Consider the following 21,455-nt stretch of genomic DNA (forward strand, 5'->3'; position numbering starts at 1 on the left):
CCTGTCCGCCCCTCTGGCCGGCGGGAGGCTGGGGGTGCTGGAGGTTCGCGCGAGCTGCCGTTCGCCCTGGGCCGCGTGGGGCTGCGCGGCGGCGGCGGCGGCGCTGGGCCCTCCCTCCCTGCCATGCCGGCGCCGCGCCGCGTACTGACTGCCGTGCCGACCGCCCAGACCGCCCACCCGTCGGCCCCAGCCCTCCCGCTCTCCCGCCCCCAGCCAGCAGTGTGCAGCAGCAGCCCTGCCTCGCCTGGCCTCGCCCCGCGCGCTGCGTCCTCTTGTCTCTTTCACTGTGCATTGCACGTCTGTCGGGAGCAGGTAAGAAGGGAGCAAAACAGTCGTTTTGGTAAAATCTGTGTATTTAAGAAGATTGTTCATAGCATTTCAAAGTCATTCTATTACGCACAAACAATTATGAAATAATAAATGAGTCCGAGTCCTCCAAAATAAGTCAAACCCCAGGCAAAGTGCCCATTTTCAGAGATTTTTTGTACAAGGCTACATGAAGATGGCTCAGAGAAAACCCTTGGATATAAGCACTGTCACCGAATTAGAGAACATCTTAAAATACACATGAGCAATGAGCAGAGGGGAAAAGGCTCATTCCTGTGGAGGTGGTACACAATTTCATGCATCTCTTGATCTGACCCCAAAAAAATTTCTTTAAAACAATCCATTCATTATTATTTTAAAAAACTGATCAATTACAACCAATAGAGTTGTAGATATTCAGGCTCTTAGACTAGAAATTTCAAATACAAACAATGGATGTACAACACTAGGGGTAGGTCAACCCCAGCCTCTCTAAAAATTTTAATAGATGAAAAAAATTTACATTCTGGTAGATTTGCATATCTTTTCATAAAAAGGAAAGCAACAAATGACACTGTATTAGTGAAATTTGTTAATATGTAGGGAAGAACATTCCAATAAAACTCCAGAAAATAAAGAAAAATCAACAGAGATCACAACACACCTCATCTCCCAAATACTGTCTTTTAAGAAAAACACGCTGTTCCTCTCACGCAATGAACAGAATAAAAGGAATACCCTCAATATTGGTCCCTGAATATAATTCACTTAGCATAAATGGACGGAATACTAGACGGAACATTATTAAGTACCTGTTTGCAAAACACCACTAAGTAGACTGTTCAGATAAGATAATAACAAAAAAACGACATAAGGATAGTCAAGGCTTATAAAAACTTTCTTTCATTTCCAATAAGAACACTAGAGTAGTTTGATTTTATCATCAATACACCCTTGATGCTGTCAAAAGAAAACAGCCAGTCAATTAGAGTGAAGTTACACAAACAAAACTGTGTAGAAAAAATACTTGTCAGCAAGTTCTTTTGAGTTAGTAATGAATACTACAACATGCATAATTGGGTATGCATGCCAAAATAAGACGTCAGTGTAAAATCCAAACTGAAAAGAACTTAAAATGACATGACAAAACATGTAATAAATCTTTGCAAACTGCCTTTCCAGGGTAAAGGAATGTAACAATAAGTGGTTATTAACAAATACACAAATGATTCAATGTACTTCCTTTGACAAGTACAATGTTGACTAGAATTATCAGATGGTTAAAATACTTCAGTTTTTTTAAATCTCTCTTCCTTTCTTAGAAAGAGAATTGAACAAACTTATGGCAGTGATAACAGCTTAAATTTACAAAGATACTGGAAATACTGAATAGTGAAAAGCATAGATAAACTAAATCACTGTTGCTTGCAGCCATCCTTGGGTGCCTTCTTCTTGGCTTTCTTTTCTAAAGAAGCAGTTCTCCTTTGTCCTTGAATAGGCATGTAAGGGGGTGCAGGGCTGGTACAGTCCTCATCAACATAATCTGTGGAAAGAAGAATTGAACAAACAACATGAATTTAACAATTGAGAGCAAGACCTGAAAATGGATGGGACCAAAACGACTATAGTACACACCTTGCTGATTATTTGTGTTCACAGGAGAAGTTCTTATTCCACCAACATTAGGAGGAGATCGTCTTGGGTAAGTTGGGTCGATAACAATAGCAATATTCCGGAGAGCTTCATTTGTGCCGTTGACTGTGCCTGGTGGTGTAAAGCCAGGAGAAGGGAGTTCTTCGATAGCTTCTGGATCTGGGAACCTGCCAGAAAATGAAGACAGTGCCATTTACCATAATAAATTCAACTTACATAGTAAAATAAAAATTGCCTTGCGAGTTCTGATATGTTACCTTCTTCGTCCCTTTGAGGCAGACTTGGCCATTTCGAAGCTGCTCCCAGCTGCCGTAGGATGTGGTGGAACTGGGGATCCCTGATGTGGGAGGCTGTAGCACCCCTCCTCGTCTTCCAGTGGGGGGTGATGCGGGGACAAGGGGGACGATGTTCCAGAGCCGGAGGGACCGGCACCAGAAGGACCCGCGCCAGAGCCGTCCATCTGCTGCTGCTCTTGCTGTTTCTTCAACAGAGCCTTTTGTTTGGCGCGCTCCCTTGCCCTCCGAAGCTTTGCCTTCTCCTGAAACAAACAACACTGCATTTAGTAGGGTTCTGCTGGTGCCTGGTGGTTCAAACAGAGATCCAGAGTGGGGCTCTAGGTCGCAAAGCTGAGAACATGAGTCGAATCCCTGCACTTACTTTATCCTGCAGCATCCTGGCGAGTTCCTGGTCCTGAGCCTCCATGGCCAGCAAGCGATCCCTGTCAATGCCGTCAGCTCCTTCTCGCTCCTCTTGCTCTTGCAAAAGCCTCGCGAATTCCTGAATCAAGGAGACAGTAGTGTTAGTCACCAGCCAATCAGAACCAGCAACGAGGACATTCAGAATGCACAAAGTTGACGACACTTCTTCAATGGACGGACGTCTCGAATGGTTGTCGCCACCGTCGTCGAGTGTCACTCTAGTCATGATATAAAAACCACATGCACTGGAGATGACACTTGACGGCCGTGAGCGACGTTTCTCGCAGATGAAGCCAGCAGACGCTCGCGCTCATGGAACCTGGAGGTACCTGGAGGCACAGTGGAAAAACATTGACGGAATGCCAGCAGCACCACTCACAGCGTCCTTCTCCTCCTGAAGTCGGCGGGCCTCCTCCTCGTACAGCTCCTCCGGCGAGGGCAGGTCGTCGCACATCGGCACGTGGCGAGAGAGATTCAGCTGCCTGCAAAGCGAGGGCAACCGTCAGCACCAGGAGCTGCAGAGAGTCGTCTTCGCCCTCACACGCCTTACAGTGCGAGAGAGACGCCCACCTGATCTGCTGCGCCACGTCCTCCGGGGCCGGGCTGATGCTGTGGATGCCGTCCACGTCGCGGAGGCCGTGGTGGCCCTGCGCGTGGTGGCCGAGGCCGTGGTGCTGCCTGGCGGCGCGCGGCGGCGTGTGCGAGAAGTGGCCACCGTAAGCCGCGGGCCCCACCGCCGCGGGGCTCACGGGGCTCACCCCCCTGGCGGGCCCCACCGCCCCCGCCACGTCCTGGTCGCAGCCCGCCGCCGCGGCGCCGTGCCCGTACGGCTGGTCGGGCATCAAGGCGGCGGCCGCCGAGGTGGCGGGCTTGGGGTAGGCCCGGATGTTGCTGACGGGCGGGGGGTGGTTGTACAGCGGGCTGGAGTTGGTGCCCGGCTTGGGCTGCCGCGGCGGCAGCGGCTGCCCGTTGGACTGGGAGGACTGCGACGACTGCGGCGAGTGGTGCGGCGAGGTGGTCGGCGAGGGCAGCTGCGCCGGGGACCGGCTGGCCGGCGGCGGTATCTGCATCTGCAGCTGCCAGTGCTGGGGGTGCGCGCGGTGCATCTGCTGAGGCGGCAGCTGCTGGATGAACTCCGCGTCCAGGCGCTCGCGCTCTCGTCTCTCCTTCTCCAGCTTCACCTTCTCCCTCTCCTGGAATGCAACGAAACCAAACGCCCGAGTGAGACTCCGCCCTTCTCGAAACAACGCCAAAGTTATGGTCCAAAGTTATGAACACCATTGTACAAATAGGTTGTGACTGAAGCGAAAATCCAAGCTAAGAGTGCTTAATGCCGTTTAGGAAATGTTCATCCAAGCCACACTCGCACACTGTGCAAGGGAGTGATGAGTGGAGACACACACGCGAGCAGTACCCATGCATTATTTACAACTAGAACTTGCTCGAGCAAACCCACACTGTTGCATGAATTAGGGAAAGGTGCAAGTTCATTAAGTGGAAGATTGAGTCACAACACACATTCAGCAGATTATTTACACGTAAAAAAATCACATACTTGAAAACACACCAGAAACTGAGAAATGTATAGTACAATAGTGAATGCATTCTTACGCAGCTACACCAGCCACAGCAGAGCCGAGCCGCTCCAAATGGCGACATAAACCGTTTACAGAAATCCATAACATGACTTTAAAGCTACCTTCTAGCGTCCAAAATTTCTGAATGCCCAGCGTTGGAAGAAATAACAGGATAGCAAATATTCCTGGCAGAGTGTCTGAAAACTGTCATCCTGTTATTATTGTTCATCCGTATGGGAAATACGGACGCTAAAAGATGGCTCAAAAGTTAAGTTACGAAACCCATAACCAGTCGACGTCTTGCCCCGCGCGAGTCGGCAGTGCTGCGGCCGTTGGTCGATTACGAACTAGGAAGAAAAGCAAAGCATATACCACACGTGCGCTAGCGGCGCTAGCCATAGCAGCAGCCAGGGCCCCTTGCGGTGCGGGGCCCTGAGGGGGCCTGAGGGGCCCTGAAGGGTGGGGCCCAAGCCCTGTGCGAAGCCCTGTGCGGGGCGCACCTGCAGGTGTCTGGCCATCTCCTCGTCCTGCTGCTCTCGCTGCATCCTCCGAAGCTGCTCCTCCCGCTCCATGCGCGCGGCCAGCTGCTTGGCCACCTGCGCGTCATACTGCTCCCTGCGGGCAACAGAGCGAAACCGTCAGAGTTGGACTAAACAGAGTGTCGAAACTACTCTCGCGGCGCGCAGTGGGCCAGAAGACCGGTGGAGGCGGTCACACTGAATGGGACTCGAACCGCACGTGTGACCCTACCAATGGATTCCTCGTTCGGAGAGCAATCCATTGGTGGGGTCACACGCTCGGTTTGAGGCCTATTTAGCGACTCTGGAGCTCAAAACGCGTCTGGAGTTTTGGCCGCCTCCACCGGTCCTCTGGCCCACTGTGTGGCGGTGCACGGTACTCACTGCTCGATGACCCTCTGGTGGTACTTGGCCAGCGCCTCCTCCTGCTCGCGCTGCTGCTCGCTCTTGGCCAGCGGCGTGTCCAGCCGCACCACGGCGTTGCGGGTCTTGTTGCCCGACAGGTGCTGCTCCACTGGAAGAAAACGGAAACACAATCTGTTAGCGGCAAAAGGGCGCAACACGCAAAGCAGACAAGCGACGATCAACGAGTGCATAAATCAGCGGGAGCACCGCGCCGTAGCGCAAGCGGTGGCCGATGCAGCGATGCAGCCGGGGAGACGGGGTGGGGGAAGCATTCTCCTTAGAAGCTTCAGTGCCGTTATCATGTGGACAATGTGGACGTAGCTGGGTGTACATGTAAATAGCACGACGCGAGCCGTCACCTGCAGCGCCCGCAGCGCGGCCGTCCAGGCCGTCGTCCAGGCTCTCCGCCAGGCCCTCCACGGCGCCGCGCAGCCCCTGCAGCTCCCGGCACAGCGAGCGCTCCAAGCTGTGCACGGCGGTGGCGTCCGCGCCGGCCCGCTTCAACGAGTGCGTCTGGTTGAGCAGGACCTCGTGCAGGCGCCGCACCTCCGCCACCAGGACGCGCACGGCGCGCTGCACGGGGTCGCGGCGGCGCGGGGCAGGCCCGGCAGTTCCTCCAGGGCGGCGGCGGTGGCGGCGGACGGCGCCGACGCCATGCCGCTGCAGGACGGCGGCTGGCGGCAACGGCGGGGTCGCGGCCTCCACGGGGACCTCCACGGAGGCGCGGGGCATCGGACCAGGATGCCGCCACTCTTCCATCTCGATTGGGCTGGTCCCCGTCAGGCCCGTCAGCCGAGTAGCCAGTTAAACATCTTGCCACAGTTTTGAGCCGACGACGACGACGACGCTACTGAGAGGACCTGTTGCGGTTCCCCCACCCCGCGGCCAAACCCGCGACCCGCGGCACCGAGGACACAAGCACAGCAAGCCCTGTACAGCACATGGCGCGACGCGCGACACACACCGCACTGTACCGAGTCAACGACGTAGAGGTCCCTCGCCTCGCCGCAGTCCGCCCGCAGGCCATGAGGCCACAGTGAGGCCCGGCCCGCCGGCCACAATGAGTGTAACCTTAGCCGAACCGCCGACCGGCCAACAACACCGGCCCCAGCCCGCCTGTCGCAAAGAGGCAGGGTTAGGACTCGACCGCGACACCATGACGGCACCGCAGCACCGCACCGCGACGGGCAATGGCCGGCGATGCCGCAACACCAGACTCACCTTCCTCCTTCTGCAGCTTGTAGGCCAGGGCGCCGTCCTCGTGCACCAGCCATTCTCGGCACACTGCAACAGAGAGAGACGCGACGTCAGTGACAGACCCACAGACACCCCCCTTGGCGCAGCCTTGGCGCCGACATGGACGCACCGCGGCGTTCATCGCTGCGTTCATGGCGCTGGGTCCGCCCCCGCCGAGCAGTCAAGCACGCGCTTCTCCGGACTGCTCTCCGCGCGGCTCGGCCGGCGCTCCGCGACTGGCGCAACTCCGGGCCGCTCGCCGCTCCCCTCCGTCCTGGCCGTGACCGTGTCCGTGACGGGCTAGCGGCCAACAGGCCCGGCAGGCAGGCCGTCCCTAGCGGCGACGTCCCCGCGCAGCGCCGCGCCACGCCGACGCGCTCCGGTGCAGCCGTGCACCTCGCCGTCGTCGCCCTGCGGCCTGCACAGTGCAGTGCAGGCCCAGGCCGTTTCCCACGAGTAGAGGGCCGCGGGCCGCGGCAAGCCGAGTGGAACCGCCACCGGACAGGCAGGGCGCTGCTGGCGCTGCTCCAGGCGACATTCGCCACTCCACTCCTTCTCCGCGACAACCGACATCGTTCCAAGAGCAGGCCTAGGTTTCACAAGGGGCTTTTGGTTTACCAAATGTTTTCCAGGTTTCACAGGTTTTACAGACGTGCATGAAGCAGTGCGACCACTCCCGTACCTGGTAGATTTCCCAAAGGCCTGATCGTGGGCAACTCGCATCACTTGCCCTTGCAGGTGCACACACAGTCATGGAGCCTGAGTCCGATGACATGGCCGCTCACTCGGAGTGGCGTCGAGTCACTCCTTCGGGACGCGTCCGTCTGCATTGCCCTGCATTGCTCTGCATGCGGGCCGAGGCCGGGAAGGCCGGGCGAGGCGAGGGGTCGAGGGACACGCGGCCAGTGCGTGCGTCTTGGAGCAGAACGAGCGTGGCGGCGGACGGGGCGGACGGCGCGGCGTCGTGGTTTGCTGCAAGTTCTCACGCGCGCGCATCGTTACAAGTCTCACGGTGGGGCCCGGCTGGACGATGCAGCAAGGTGGGGCGGGGCCCGGCTAGAGGCCCGGCGGAGGCATTCGCTGCATTTAAAACGTAAAATTAAGTTCGCCGGTCGCGACGCGTAGCGACGCGGTGCGTCCTGACGTCCGGCGCGGTGCGGCCGACGCAGTGCCACGCAGTGGCGAGGGCGAGAAGTCCTTGTGGGTCCTTTCCCCGCGTCCACAGAGCGCCGTCGGTCTGTGGTCTGTCTCTCTCGCACCCACACGGGGCGCCCCACGCCCCAATCGGAAGATTGGGAAGTGAGTGCGCCCAACGCCGCCACCGGCACTACACACACTACTCCACGCAATCAAACAGACGGAAACACACATGCAGCGACCAAGCGCAGCCGTGGTTCAGGTAGGAGCGCCGAGGCGAATGAAAAAACGTAATGACTAAAAGCCAAGAAGGAAGGCTTGTGTGGGGGGAGGAGGCACAAATTGTACACCTGTGCGCCGACACTGCCGACACCTGTTACAGACGACCGCCGACCCCATCATCAGGAGGGGGCCGGCCGGAGCGTGCCCCCCCCCCCTCCCCCTCTCCTTGCTCCCACTGGCGTCTCTTTCTTTCTTCTTCATTCAAGACCGCGGCAGTCGATTCACCGCGGACGGGCGCTACCACCGGCAAACGCCCATACGGCGCCGCACCACTGCCAACATCGGCCTTTGCAGTGTAGCACTGCGAGCGCTGCACTACTGTACCACGACTACATAGTAACGCCGTTTAATTCGTGGGGAGGGGGGGGAGAGCAGCCGTCGCCCCGGTATCGCAGTCCAAACCAAACACCGATACAGCAGCCCGACATGCCGTGCCCGCGCCAGCTTCCAGTCCCCACCTACTTATAGTCCTCCTAGACGAGCACGGGGCCCTGCCTGCCAGCTCGGCCTGTCCGGCCGGCCGGCCTGCGTCGGCGCGGGGCAGGGCAGGCACACTGCAGGCACACTGCAGGCACACTGCAGGCACACTGCAGGCACACTGCAGGCACACTGCAGGCACACTGCAGGCACACTGCTGGCACACTGCTGGCACGGCACGGGTCGGACGCCACTTACTTGTCCAACTTGTTTCCCACTGTTTTCCCGACGGGGGAAATAAAGAAAAGCAACTAATAAAGGAATGCGGCCGGCAGCGAGAAGTGGTGAAGTGGTCGGCCCGCTGCCGCGCTGCCGGTGGTGCCTGCTTGCCCTGCTTTACGCAGGCCGTGCGTACACCGACAAAAAGAGAGAGAGAGAAAACAAAAGAATAACGAGGAATGCGGGCTGGAATTATTACACCTGCATTAGTGGGGCCGCGGCCGGGCCACGGGCACGCCGAGAGGGAGAGAGAGAGACGGAGGAGACGTGATTGAAAACAGAGCTTCCGCGCCTCCGGCAACAAAAAATTCAGCTTCAGACGAGAATCACTTCAAACTTCAAACACAGACAAATGTGTAGAAATCACTGTTTGCGCTGACTTTGAGCAGCCGCTGCGTCCAATCCAAGGCGAAAAACACCACACTCCCTCAACGGGTGGGTGGTCTTTGGACCTTCCTTGAGCATGCCTTTCTTACGGAGTGCGATTTCATGCCTTAGTTTTGCAGCAGTATTGCCGAGAATTTCGGTCCAAACGATAAGAAATCGTGGACGAGCCATCCGAAGTGGTAAATCGTGCTCCCTCAAAGGGCCAGTATTGCTTGAGGCTTCCTTTCGCATGGCTTTGGCGGGCAGCCCGGCTGCGCGACACCAGTGGACACCAGGGCGTCGCAGCGTCGCGGCGTGGCTCGTCGCGAGGCCTCCCTCCCGGCGGGCGCTCTGCTCGCTCTGCTCTCGTTAATGGTGGCAATTACACAAATTACATGAGAACTGGTGGTCGTGCCCTCGTCGCATGGCCGCGGCCTGCACGCGGCCTGCGCGCCGATGGGGGACGCCGTCGCCCGCCCAATGAGCGCGCCAGCCGCCTTCATCCAGTGCCGCTCCGTCGCCGTGTCTCTCTCGCACCGCAACGGAACGCCCTCTGCGTGCGAGAAGGACAGCGAGTAAACCACCAGTCGGATTCAGCCGGTCGCACTCTGCGGCCGCCCAGTGGACCGCCAATCTCGCTCGTGATGGTACCAGTGGATCCACGACTCCGAGGGACCATTGCCACCTTCAAGCGTCGGATTGGGGGCCTTTGGGCCCCAAACGCGCCTAAACGGGCCCCCCGCCCCCCTGCAGGAGCCCCGCGCTGGACGTAACGCGGTGCAGGCACGCGGCACGCAGCACGCAGGATGGCGCGGACCGGAAGCGGGGCGCATACCGCGCGCCCGGCCGCCCGGAGGCCCCGGAGCAGGCTCATTCTAAACAGCGCTCTGTCTCTCTCGCGCCCTCCGACACGCACCGCGAGTGCGACGGAGACAGAGCATGACGAAGCGGCAGCCAGGCCGAGTAACGCCCCTCGAAGACAGCCTAGCCGGTCCGGCACGCAGCCAGGCAGCCCAGCGATAAGCCACACGGCCAACTGATTACGAAAGTCGCTGCGTCTCTCTCGCACCTATACGGGACGGCCCGTGGGTGCGAGGGAGACAGAGCGACGAAAGCCACTCTCAGCCTGCCGCCGAGTCGGGCGGATTGGCGCGAAAGCCAAGGCGTGGGCGGAACGCGAGCGACCCCACTGGCTCGGCCGCCGCCGTCGGGATGAGAAATTCACCCCAACGAACGTCGGGCAGGGCCGTACGCGGTGCGCACACCGCGGACAAAGAGCGATAAAAAATAAGTAAAAAGTGACCGACGGCGCCACCTGAGTGTAAACCCTTCTGGAGCGGGGCGGCGATGCGGCCGGCGGGGCCAAGCCGCGGTGGGAAGGGAAAAATGGAAATGATGGTGGGAACACGGGGATGCAACGAGAAAGCGATATTTGCAGCAGCGCCGCGGGGAGATTGGAATCAAGAATCAGGAATCCGGGCGGCAAAAAAAGAAGAAAGACCCGCGGCGCCATTCATTCATTCATTCATCCATTTCTGGAGGCCGAGGAGTGATGGACTTCACTTCGGATGACCCGGCAACGCGGCAACGCCCGGCGGACAGGCTTCCGACGTTTTCGTCAATCGCTCGGGAGGCGTGACGCGGGGCGGGGCGGGGCGGGGGGCGGGGCGGGGCGGGGCGGGGGGGCGGGGCGGGGGCGGGGGCGGGCATCCACGGGTGATGAGCGCGCCATCAGACGCGGCCATCTAGCGCGCGTACGGGGAACGCCAGGGGGTCAAAGACCATCAAACATTTTTCTCGGCCCGAGATACGCGCACACAGGCCATCGGCCGCGCACACACACAAACGCACACTAACGCAGCCGGGGCACAAGGCTGGCGCAAGGGCCCCGTAGCACTGCAAGGTGCCCCAGGAACACTCCAGCGGTACTCGGGGCACGCGGCCAACCCGCAGGATTGCCGTTGCCCTTATCCGAACCAATCATCGGCCACCGGCCCCAGCTTCCTTGGATCGCCATTTAGAATTGGCAGCCGAGCCGGACAGGTCAGGCGGACCTGGTCTCGTCCGCTGCAGCGCGCAGCGCGCGGCGCCGCTCGCCAAGAATGCAGATGCCCGCCCGCCATCCCCTCTCGACCCCAGCCATTCCGCACGGCTTTTCGTCGCTCTGTCTCTCTCGCACCCCTACGGGACGCCCCATGGGTGCGAGAGAGACAGAGCGCTGTTCGGAATCCAGCGTGCAGGGCCCACCGGGGGGCAACGACCCGCCAGGACCGCAAGGACGCCCGCCAATGGGGGCCAATGGGTCCTTTGTGCAGTGTGGTGCCCTTCGAGGACGCGGCCAGGGCGGAGGCCCCAGGACTCGCATTCGGACTCCCTCGGAAAGCAAGCACTGGAGGGCCTCCCCGCGCACCCCGCCATTCACATTCGCATTCGCACGTCCTCCCAGACGCCAGCAACACTTTCACGTTCACGGCGGCGCACGGCGGCGCATCCCAGTCATCCCGGCGGTGGCGGTGGCGGTCGCCTTTCCGTCCGGATCGAGCTTTCCCCGCCACTCGCCACTCTCGCTGCGGCCCGCCTTGCCGGCCTGCCCGCCGGACACACCGAGGGCGGCGAGGCTGGAGTCTCTGGCTGGAGCTGGAGCTCTGGAGCCGGCCGAGGACGGCTATTTTCTCCAGCGGGGCGGCGCCTGGCCAGCCAGCCAGCGCAACACGGCCACGACGGCCACCGCAGCGAGCTGTCCGGGCGGCATGCAATTTTAAACGCGTCGCGTCCAGGCAGCCCGCCCGTTTGTTACGTACACGGGGCACCGCAAAAAAGGGAAAGAAATGACAAACATCTCCACTGTTTTCTTCGTATTTTTTTCCAATTTTTCGATTGAGCTAAGGAAATACGATTGGCGCTTGACTGCTGCTGCTTGCAACAGTCGCCAAAAAGTCCGCTCACAATATTTTCTCAAAAGTCGATTTTATTTCGGCCTCGATTTCGGCGGCGTTGTTGTTGTGGCCCTTGATCGAGGCGTGCGGCACCGAAAATGCTGGCCGCGCTTTCTACTCCACGGCGACCCTGCGGCCGCGCCGCCACGCCGCGCGCTTTCTACTCGACAAGTGCACGGCGACGGTCCACAGTGGGCCAGAAGGCCGGAGGAGGCGGCCAAAACTCTGGACGCGTTGAGGTCCAGTGTCGCTAAACAGGACTCGAGCCGAACGAGTGACCCTCCTCGTTCGGAGAGCAATCCTTTGGTGGGGTCACACGTTCGGTTCGAGTCCTATTTAGCGACTCTGGAGCTCAAAACGCGTCTAGAGTTTTGCGCTGCGGTGCGCTTCGGAGCGTCGCCGCCTCCAGCGCGCCGCGCACCGCGTCGTCGCGGCTCGCGGTGTGGGAGAGACGCGGTGCGAGAGAGACAGGGCGACAGCGCCCCGGTAATTAGCCGCGGCGGTAATGGCGAAGCGCGAATGGCCGAAATGGACCGATAACCCGACGGGCCGATCCCGAACCGTCGTCGCTCCGCCTTTGTCGCACTCGCGCACAAGCGCAGCCCCCGTACGGGTGCGAGAGAGACAGTCCGCCAATCAATTAGTAATTAGATTGGAATCGGCGGCCAAGGCGGCGGCGCGCAAACAAGCCGACGGAAAACAAGGGAGGGAATGCCCGCAGGCCCGCACTCAGACGGACTCTTTCCTGACGCAAGCGCAGAGTCGGCTGAGTCGCGGATCGCGAGCCGCGACCGCCTCGTTCCAATTTCCACAGTCAATCCGAGAGTTGGGTCGTGTTACACACCACAAGCGCACCAGCCCGCCAAAAAACTCGGCGACAAACTCGGCCGGAAATTGCAAGCAGTGCGTCGGGTCGGCCGGCCCGCCGCGGCCCACTGCACTGCAGTGCATGGCAGTGCATGGCAGTGCATGGCAGGGTCGCGGCTAATCTAATCCAATTACATCCACGCAGCAGCGCAGCGGGCTGCTTTCCAACGGCGCGTCCGTCGCTCTGTCTCTGTCGCTCGCGGGCCGGCACGACGGGGTGCGAGAGAGACGGGGCGAGAACGCGCAGAGCGGAATCGGGCCTACCAACACCGCGCTTCGGTTCGCGGTTCGCCAGAGGACAGTGCAGCGCGGGGCGGGGCGGGGCGGGGCGGGGCGGGGCGGGGCGGGGCGGGGCAGGGCGGGGTCGCACCTGTCCCACTCCGCGAGGCCGACAAGCCGAACTGCACTGCAGACTGATTCCGAGAGTCGCTCTCGTCGCTCTGTCTCACTCGCACTTATACGGGACCCCCAATGAGTACGAGAGAGGCCGAGCGACGAAAACGACTCTCGGAATCAGTCTGCTCGGCAAGCCGGGAGACAAATAATGATAGTCGTCTCGAGTCGCGCATCCCGCACGGTGCGTGCAGACTTGCGTGCTCACGCGCGTGCGTGCAAGCGCGCCACCACGCCCCGTCCCGTCCCGTCTGGCCGGCGGCACCGCGGCGGTTTCACGCTCCGGACTGCTTGCCTTTCCTGCGATTCATCCCGCGGCGTCTCTCTCGCACGCCCCATAGCACGCCCCGCGAGTGCGAGAGAGACGGAGCGTGCATCAATAACGCGAGAAGCCACGCTGCGCTCCGCTCCGGCGGCAGGGCCCGGCATGGCCGGCAGCATGGCGCTGTGGACCGTCATCATATTCCAGCTTCCGGCCGAACCTGCCCGGCCTGCCTGCTACACTGTCGGGAAACGAAACGAAAACGAAAACGGGGCGCCCGCCCAGGACGAGGACGCATTCGGCCGGACGTGACGTCACCGTCACGCGCGTGCGTGTCACGTGTGTCACGTGCGCCGCTCGTGTCCGCGTGCACCGCCATGGCGTGCTTGCAGCGCTTGCATAGCGCGGCCCCGAAGGGCTTCGCGTGTCCCCGCCGCGTGCAGTCCGTTCCGTCGCTCTGTCGCCGTCGCACTCATGGGGCGTCCCGCGGGCTGCAGGGGCGCGAGAGAGACAGGAGGCACGCTTGGCACAGCGCGCCGACCGGCTGCGTTTGACTTGTGCAGTTCCTGTCAGAGGCAGCCCCGGGCCCTGGCCGCACACCGCCCGCTCCGTGCTTGGTTCGTCGGAGACGCGCTTGCCTCACGTGTACACTCGCGCACGCCGTGCCACACACACTCGTCGACGCCCCCAACGCAAACCGACCGCGGCTGACTTGAAAGTCGGGTATTATTTGTCCCCTTGACGTCACCGCGCCGCGCCTGCGAAGCAGTCTGGCCGGCCCCGCGTCCAATCCATCCGATCCGAGCCGATGATCGTCGACGCGGTGCTCGACGTGCTCGACGCGGTGCTCTGCCGGCCGCGCGGCTCGGCGGCGACATTCCAGCGCGATGACTCGCGTGCGGCGGCGCGGCGCTCCGCCGGCCCGTAGACTCATTCCGAGAGTCGTTTTGGTCGCTCTGTCCCTCTCGCTCCTTTCCGGAACGCCCCGTGAGAGCGAGAGAGACAGGGCGCCGACGCTGGAGGCTCACACGCCGTGAAGCCTCACATTACATTCTCCAGCCGCGCTGTTGTCATCGAGCTGGACGCTCCAGCGAATTCCAGCGCCAAGACGCGGCGACGCGGCCTGGACCTACTCACCGCAAACGGCGGCCGATGATTACCAACTCTCATTTAGGTGGGGAAGGGGAAGGGGAAGCACACCGCGGAGTGGTGCCACCTCGTTCCGTATGCCGAGCGCGTACGCGACGCCAGGCGACGCCCACACGGCGGGGCAGGAGGCGGGCTGCGCCAAGCCCTGGCCAAGCCCTGGCCAAGCCCCCACCTCGGCGTCCTCGGCGTTTATCCAATACTTCTTTGTCGTTAGTTTGTTTGGCCGTCGCTGCATGCCCTGCGTGCCTCGGGGCGTTTGACGGCGACTACAGGTACGGGGCGGCGGGCCGGGCGTTGGGGTCAGGCGAGGGCACGCGGGCCAAGAGGGGTGGCCGGCGGGGCGCGCCCCCCACCCCGTGCTTGTCGGGATTCAGACGAACACTCTACTTTACACACACGCAGCGGCAGGGCGTGGGGCCGGGACCGCCAAAGAACACCCTGCAGGCCTGCAGGTAGTACCTCCCGCGCGGCGCGGCGTGGCGCGGTGGTAAGCCCTTGTAAAACGCCTCGGACGCTGCGCTGCCTGCGCTGCCGCCGCCGTCGTGGATTATGCCACAGCCTCGGCCCGCCGCGCCGCCACGCCGCCACGCCCCGCGAGTACTTCCGCCTGCTACACTGCAGCGGGCACGCAGAGGCACGCACCACCGTCTCTCTGCTCCACGACGGCGCGTGCACTGTGTGCAGCCCGCACGGCCTGCACGCGCAGACGGCCCAGCTGAGCGATTCCGCACAGTGCCTCGTCGCTCTGTCTCACTCGCACCCCTGTGGAGCCATGCGGAGCCACGCGGAGCGCCCCATGAGTGCGAGGAGGACAGGGCGACAGGAGGGCGACGCCCAGCCTTCAGCAGCCCGCGAAGAGGGCAGGCCGGCTGACGCAGGCTGACGTGCCGAAAGCATTTTTCTTCAACCGCCAGTCGACGCCCACCTCCGCGAGGACGCCGTCCACGTCCTCGGGGCCCGCCTGCCCGCCTGCAGGCTCATTCCGAACGAGTCGCTGTCTCGGCCGCACCCCTGCGGAACGCCGCATGCATGCGAGTGAGACAGATCGACGGAGCGCCGCTCCAAAAACAGCCTGCAGGCGGGACAGGCGGGGCGGGGACTTTCTCTGGCGTTTTCGCTTGCGACTGCGCTTAGCGAGGCGCGGCGCGCGCGGCGCCGGCCGCCCTACAAGCGCCACGCCAAGTCAGGCGCTTCTTTCAGCGTGCTTCGACCGTCACTCACGTGTCACGTGGCAGGCCACGCCACGCCGGGCCACGCCCCCGACTCCGGCCGCTACGCCACTGGAACCTCGCAGCCCACAGCGGCCCGCCGCGCCATACCCGAATCAAGTCAATAACAATAACAATTCGCAAGCAACGCAAAGCAAGGCGAGCCGAAGCACAGCCAGCCTTGGAACCGGTCTGGTGCAGGGCGGGGCGGGCAGGGCAGGGGTACCTGGCAGGGGCCTGGAGTCCGCCGTCACTGGACGCCGAGCCAAACCAAACCGCAGCCGCAGCCTGCCGGGCTCCTTGACTTTTCCACGTGCGAAACTCTCCGGCAGGGTAGGCCGGCCGGCCGATGCAAACTAGATGATAGGGCCGCCCGAGCGGCGCGGGGCCCGGGGCAAGGCGGGGCGGTTCACAATGCGCCCCGCCACGCCCCGCCACGCCACGCCGGGACCCCCGTTCACAGAGGAATGTACTCGGCCTGCAAGCCAAGCTTCGCGCGGCGCATCTCCTCCTTTTGTTTTTCGCTAGCGTCGCTAGCCTGCCCGGCCTGCTCCCAGGGTACCTTGGTGCCCGGGCGTACCGGGCGTACCGGGCGTACACACCGCGCACACACATGCACGGGGGGGGCGGAGTGGCCGCGTGATGAACGAGGCTGCGGCCTGCAGCACGGCAGCGAAGGGCAGCGCCCATAAACCTGGACGGGACGGGGCTCCAGCCGCGGTTCCAGAGGCCGAGGAGGCCGAGGGAGACCTCTGGACGGTCCGTCTCTATAGCGAGTGGCGACATTTACTGCCACACGACGCCGCGGAGCGCGGAGCCCGGCGGAGCCGCAAGACTCGACCATCCTCCCAGTCATTAGTCGCCTTGGGGACGAGGACCGCTTTAATAACGCCCCGCCCCGCCCCGCCCCGCCACGCCACAGAGGTTGCAGACGGTCGAAAGGGTACTACCACGGGTACCACTCCACCGCCTCGTCCTTAGGCGAGTCATTCAAGTGTCTCGCCTTGCCGCCACGCCGCGCCACGCCACGCGCGGGCCTACTCTCGGCCCCAGCCCCGGCAGCCGGGCAGTGCCGGGCATGGGTCGGTCGCGTGGAAGGGAAAATAAGAAGACAACCAAGAGCGTCTTCGATCCGACCCCGGCCCGGCCGGCCGAACCAAAGGCATAGGCTCGTCCCCCCCTTCCCTCAGAAAATAAAAGACATGATAAAAAATAAAAATGAAACTGTCACGGGATGCACCACATTCCGGCGACGCGCTGTGACAACGTCATGAATGATAATGCTGCATCAGAAAGTAATTCATCGAAATGAATTACCGTTTCAAGATCCCGCTGCCTTCAATGTCATTACCTTGAGGCTCCCTTTCTCAAGATCATCTGTGATAAGATAAGGTCCTCTGTGATAATGTACCATACCTAAAGGTTTCTTGTCTTGAACCTTAAGCCTAACATACCCTGCCTTTAAGTCTCCAGCCATGAGGTCTTAAGAATTAAGTATCCCCTCCTTAAAGAGATGCGTTTGGATACACGTATTTAATCAGCATCTGCACTAGGTCAATCAACATTTTTCAAAGCTTCCGTCAACCAGTTTTTATACTGATTTTTACAATAGGTTTACTTGTTGCTGCTAAGAGATGCACTGTGATACATTGTAATGCACATTAGATTTTATAACTTAGTATGATAGTCTTCAGAAAAAGATTGAAACAAAAAGGAAGTACAGTGAATAAATACCCAATAAAATAAAAGTTTCCTTCGCAACGACTATGCCCTGTGTTATCATCAGTGCAAAGTGTCTAACCCAGACTCCACACTAACGAAAATAAGATCTCATTCCTGGTACACCTTTGATACATACATAAACAGTAAAACAGATTTGCCTGCTTTGGAGAAAATGGGTGTTTCAATTTTACCATCACAGTTGCATTGAGCATTCAACGAGAAAACACCATCTTGAAAAATACATACAATGCCTAATTTCAGACAAGTAAGGGTTCGGTTTCTGGTTTAACGTGAACAGAGTTTTATCAAATCTCCGTGAAACATTGCCGGAGAGTGGTCGCAAATCGTTGAGAAGCAAACAAATACTAACCTTCGTTCACTCGCCCTCTCTTGGGCATCGACTCCGGAGGCGGTCGCCCGGCTTCCGTAATATCCGCCATGCCGCGTATTTCGCACTGCATCTTGAGACACTAGTTGGAGCGTTCGAAAGGGAAGCGGGGGTGACACCAATTTCTCACTAAACTTCACATGGTCCGACAAGCAGCGACCTAAAGTGACTACATCTGACTCGCCTCGCCTCGGCACAGCGTTCTCTTTGTTTGCCCCATGCCATGAGCTCCCCCACCCCCAACTTCCTCCGACTCGCTGCTTTCTCCCCCCTTCCCCCTTCTCCCTTCTCCCTCCCTTGCTCCCGCCTTCTGGGGGGACTACAGCCAACCGTGCAGTAAGAAAGTGCCTCAGTTTCGGCCGGTAAAAAGCTAACAAAACTTTGAACAAGTTCAAATTTGAACGAAAAATTAAATAACAGTCATACAGCACCATTGGAAGCGTATGTCTCTGAGATCTTTTCAGTTTTTCTCCAGATCTGTTCCAGAAGAATTTTTAGATTGTCTAGTTGGCGCTTCCAGCGTCGTTGCGAGGCTACGTACTCACTAGACCTACAACAAATTTATATCGAAACATCAGAAAGGACGAAGTGCTAAGATATAAATGCATGCTTCATCATGCAAAGAAGTTTTCATTTCAATTCCAATTTTATGTTTTATCCCAAAATGAAAACAATATTTTTCTGAATTTGCTCTCTTGCTTTGTTTTAGATTTGGTTTGGATCGTAAATTTTTCATATTTGCTTAGCCTCGTGACGACGAACGTCCGAACCAACAACGAAAACAAAAGTATCATTGCAGAAGCAGACGAAAGCAGTGTTTAGGTTATGTTTTACTTCCTATTTCGCTAATTATTTTGTGATGCACAGATTGTCATCCCCTGAAACTAGCAGTGGCACGTGAAATCTTGTGGTAGACATCATTCTCAAGGGAGTCAGTGTTTGAACTATAGCGTATTTAGTCAAAAATGACAATAACGGATTATATAAACTCCCTATCCGATAACCCCTACTTTGGGGCCGGATTTGGTCTGTTCACCGTTGGGGCTGCTGGGGCAGTATTACGGAAAGGGTTCCAAGGCGCACAAATATTGTTTCGTCGGCATTGTATGACTACCATGGAAGTTCACTCCCGAGATAAAAGTTATCAATGGGTGTTGCAGTGGATGACAGAAAAAGGAGCTAGGCAAACTCAGCACTTGAGCGTTGAGACAAGTTATGAACAACTAGAGTCGGGACATATTAAAACAAAATACGACTTCATTCCTAGCATTGGCCAGCACTTCTTCCAGTAATTCATTAAAATTTTAATGTTCTCTTGGTTACATTTTTCTCATGGCCAATCTTCTAACTACATTTGTTTTGCAGATATAAGAACACGTGGATTAGAGTTGAGAGGAGTAGAGAGCAGCAGTCAACTATGCTAGACATGCCATTTGAAACTGTTACCTTAACTGCCTTAAGTAGAGATAAAAGTATTTATTTTTCAATTCTTGAAGAAGGTAAAGAAAATTTATAACTGTTTTAAACAGCTGTTCTTGTTTGATATAATCATAAACATACACTCAATGCATCAATTTACCTCCCACAGCTCGGAAACAGGCTTTAAAAAAAGAGGAGGGGAAATTAGTGATGTATACTGCTATGGGATCTGAATGGCGGCCGTTTGGAAATCCAAGACGCAAGCGAGAGTTGGCTTCAGTTGTACTGGACACTGGTGTGGCAGACCGGATTATGAAGGATGTTCAGGAATTTATTGGAAACCCAGCCTGGTATACAGACAGAGGTATGCAATGAGGCACAATTTTTAGAAACGTTTGTTATTGAAGAGCTTTTTCTGAGACATGTATTTATTTTACAGGCATACCTTATCGTCGAGGCTATCTTCTCCATGGACCCCCAGGCTGTGGAAAATCTTCTTTTATTACTGCTCTAGCAAGTGAGCTAGATCTTAGCATTTGTGTACTGAACCTCAGTGAACGATCCCTCACTGACGACAGATTGAATCACCTTCTTGCTGTTGCTCCGCAACAGTCAATCATCTTACTTGAAGACATTGATGCTGCTTTTGTCAGTCGAGCAGATTCCGAAAAAGGTGTGTTCTAATCTAATCTACGCACATTTCTCAGCCAATGTTTACAAACTCAAATATTGTTTTTATTATTATTGTTAACAGTGGCTACAGCTTATGAAGGCTTAAATAGAGTCACTCTTAGTGGTCTTCTAAACTGCCTGGATGGTGTTGCATCAACAGAGGCTCGTATTGTATTTATGACAACAAATCACATAGAAAGGTAGAATCTTAAAAGTAACTTAGAAAGTATTACATCCAGTGCTAATTTATCTCTGTGTTTTTAATTGACTTTGTTGTATTGTTTCAGATTGGATAAAGCTCTGGTCAGACCAGGAAGGGTAGACATGAAAGAGAAGATTGGTCATTGCAGTTCTGATCAGCTCCGTAGAATGTTTTTACGGTTTTACCCTGAAGAATCCACTAGAGCTAAGCAATATGTCGATATTATTACTAAAACTGGAAAACCCATCTCCCCTGCCCAAGTCCAAGGATTATTCATGCTCTTCAAAGATGACCCTGAGGCCGTATTAAAAAATGCACACAATTGGGAAGAAATTCTGTGAGAACTTTGTAAAAAAAAATGATTGTACATATTCAAAAATAAACTTCTAAAAAAAAGGCACCTAGATTTACTCCATATTCCCCACTTCTACAGAAAAACATGAGCACACCTTTCGAAAAATGGCCCGGCTAACGCGCACCCTATCGCCTGGGAGGCAGGCAGCCCATCGTGCACCCTGTCGCCTGGGAGGTAGGCGTCCCAACGTGCATCGCATTTAGGCAGCTCACGATGATGATTGAGGCGTAACTTCACTCGACTGCCTCTGCGTTTTGGCAGGCGAGAATTGTCACTGCAACAGCTTCTCAAATCATACGCCCAGGCTGTTTCTGAAAACACGGAAACTCCGAAAACGCGGGGAGTGCACTTCCCTCTCAAGCTGCGCTGCATCACCCTCACTCACCAAGTCCCTGAATCCCAGCGCGGGGTCGGGCAGGCGCGGCGGGCGGGGCGGGGCCAGTCGACGGGATAACTTCTAAAGAAGGGAGATCAAGATAGAACCTTGTCTATGCCGGTTCCGGTGTCGGTTTCCTGCGAGTGGATTGAACTGGCGGTGACGCCGCGATCTCCCTTCTAGATTCGAATGACTCAGACAGTGGTCTTCTGCGCCCTCAGAGGTGTTACCCGCCCCGCCCCCTTCACTCTCCTTTTCCAAATCGACTTCGACGTGCGCATTCGCCGCGGAGGGTGGGGAGGGGGCATGAATTTGTTCTCGACCTCTGCCGCCTTCAAACGAGGCGTGCATTGACAAGCACTTACCCAAGTGGGCCGTATCGCCAGCAGTGGAAAAAGAGGGGGGGGCAGCACACGCATGTGGCAGGTCCTTTGCAATCTGATACATTGCTGCTTGTTGGAAACGAGAGGGGTTGGGGAGGGAAAGAAAAGCATCACGACTACACGCGGCCTGTAAATGGTGCGATTTAAAACTCATTGGGCGTGCTGCCGTCGCCGGTCGCCCCAGCACCGTCGCCTCGCGCTAAGACGACAGCAATCGCGCGCCCGCACGGTGGTGCGTTTCTTGCTCAA

At 57.8% G+C, this 21,455-nt stretch overlaps 2 protein-coding genes across 6 annotated transcripts; one reads left to right on the forward strand and one right to left on the reverse strand.

Moving 5' to 3' along the window:
- Positions 1–335: 335 nt before the first annotated feature.
- On the reverse strand, positions 336–18,047 carry LOC117643624 (GRB10-interacting GYF protein 2). 2 transcript variants are annotated; one of them, XM_034382614.1, is made up of 11 exons: positions 17,782–18,047; positions 6,379–6,441; positions 6,132–6,273; positions 5,137–5,266; positions 4,735–4,849; positions 3,228–3,850; positions 3,037–3,139; positions 2,617–2,736; positions 2,217–2,497; positions 1,942–2,126; positions 336–1,849 (listed from the first exon to the last, which is right to left on the reverse strand). In XM_034382614.1, the coding sequence occupies exons 5-11, from the start codon at positions 4,804–4,806 to the stop codon at positions 1,722–1,724; spliced, it is 1,512 nt and encodes a 503-aa protein (XP_034238505.1). In that variant the 5' UTR covers positions 4,807–4,849; positions 5,137–5,266; positions 6,132–6,273; positions 6,379–6,441; positions 17,782–18,047; the 3' UTR covers positions 336–1,721. The 2 variants fall into 2 exon arrangements, with proteins under 2 accessions (XP_034238505.1, XP_034238503.1); XM_034382612.1 differs by lacking the exon at positions 6,132–6,273.
- A 523-nt stretch (positions 18,048–18,570) lies between these two features.
- Positions 18,571–20,492, forward strand: LOC117643381 (mitochondrial chaperone BCS1). Of its 4 annotated transcripts, none has more exons than XM_034382234.1 (7): positions 18,571–18,730; positions 18,960–19,087; positions 19,165–19,298; positions 19,388–19,582; positions 19,658–19,891; positions 19,973–20,090; positions 20,178–20,492. In XM_034382234.1, exons 2-7 carry the CDS (start codon positions 18,963–18,965, stop codon positions 20,431–20,433), a joined length of 1,062 nt encoding a protein of 353 aa, XP_034238125.1. In that variant the 5' UTR covers positions 18,571–18,730; positions 18,960–18,962; the 3' UTR covers positions 20,434–20,492. The 4 variants fall into 4 exon arrangements, with proteins under 4 accessions (XP_034238125.1, XP_034238124.1, XP_034238126.1 ...); XM_034382235.1 differs by having other exon boundaries at positions 18,583–18,709; XM_034382236.1 differs by having other exon boundaries at positions 18,603–18,621.
- The last annotated feature ends 963 nt before the right edge of the window (positions 20,493–21,455 follow it).

The sequence above is a fragment of the Thrips palmi genome, unplaced genomic scaffold (genome assembly GCF_012932325.1).
Source record: "Thrips palmi isolate BJ-2018 unplaced genomic scaffold, TpBJ-2018v1 HiC_scaffold_17, whole genome shotgun sequence".
Lineage (NCBI taxonomy): Eukaryota > Metazoa > Arthropoda > Insecta > Thysanoptera > Thripidae > Thrips > Thrips palmi.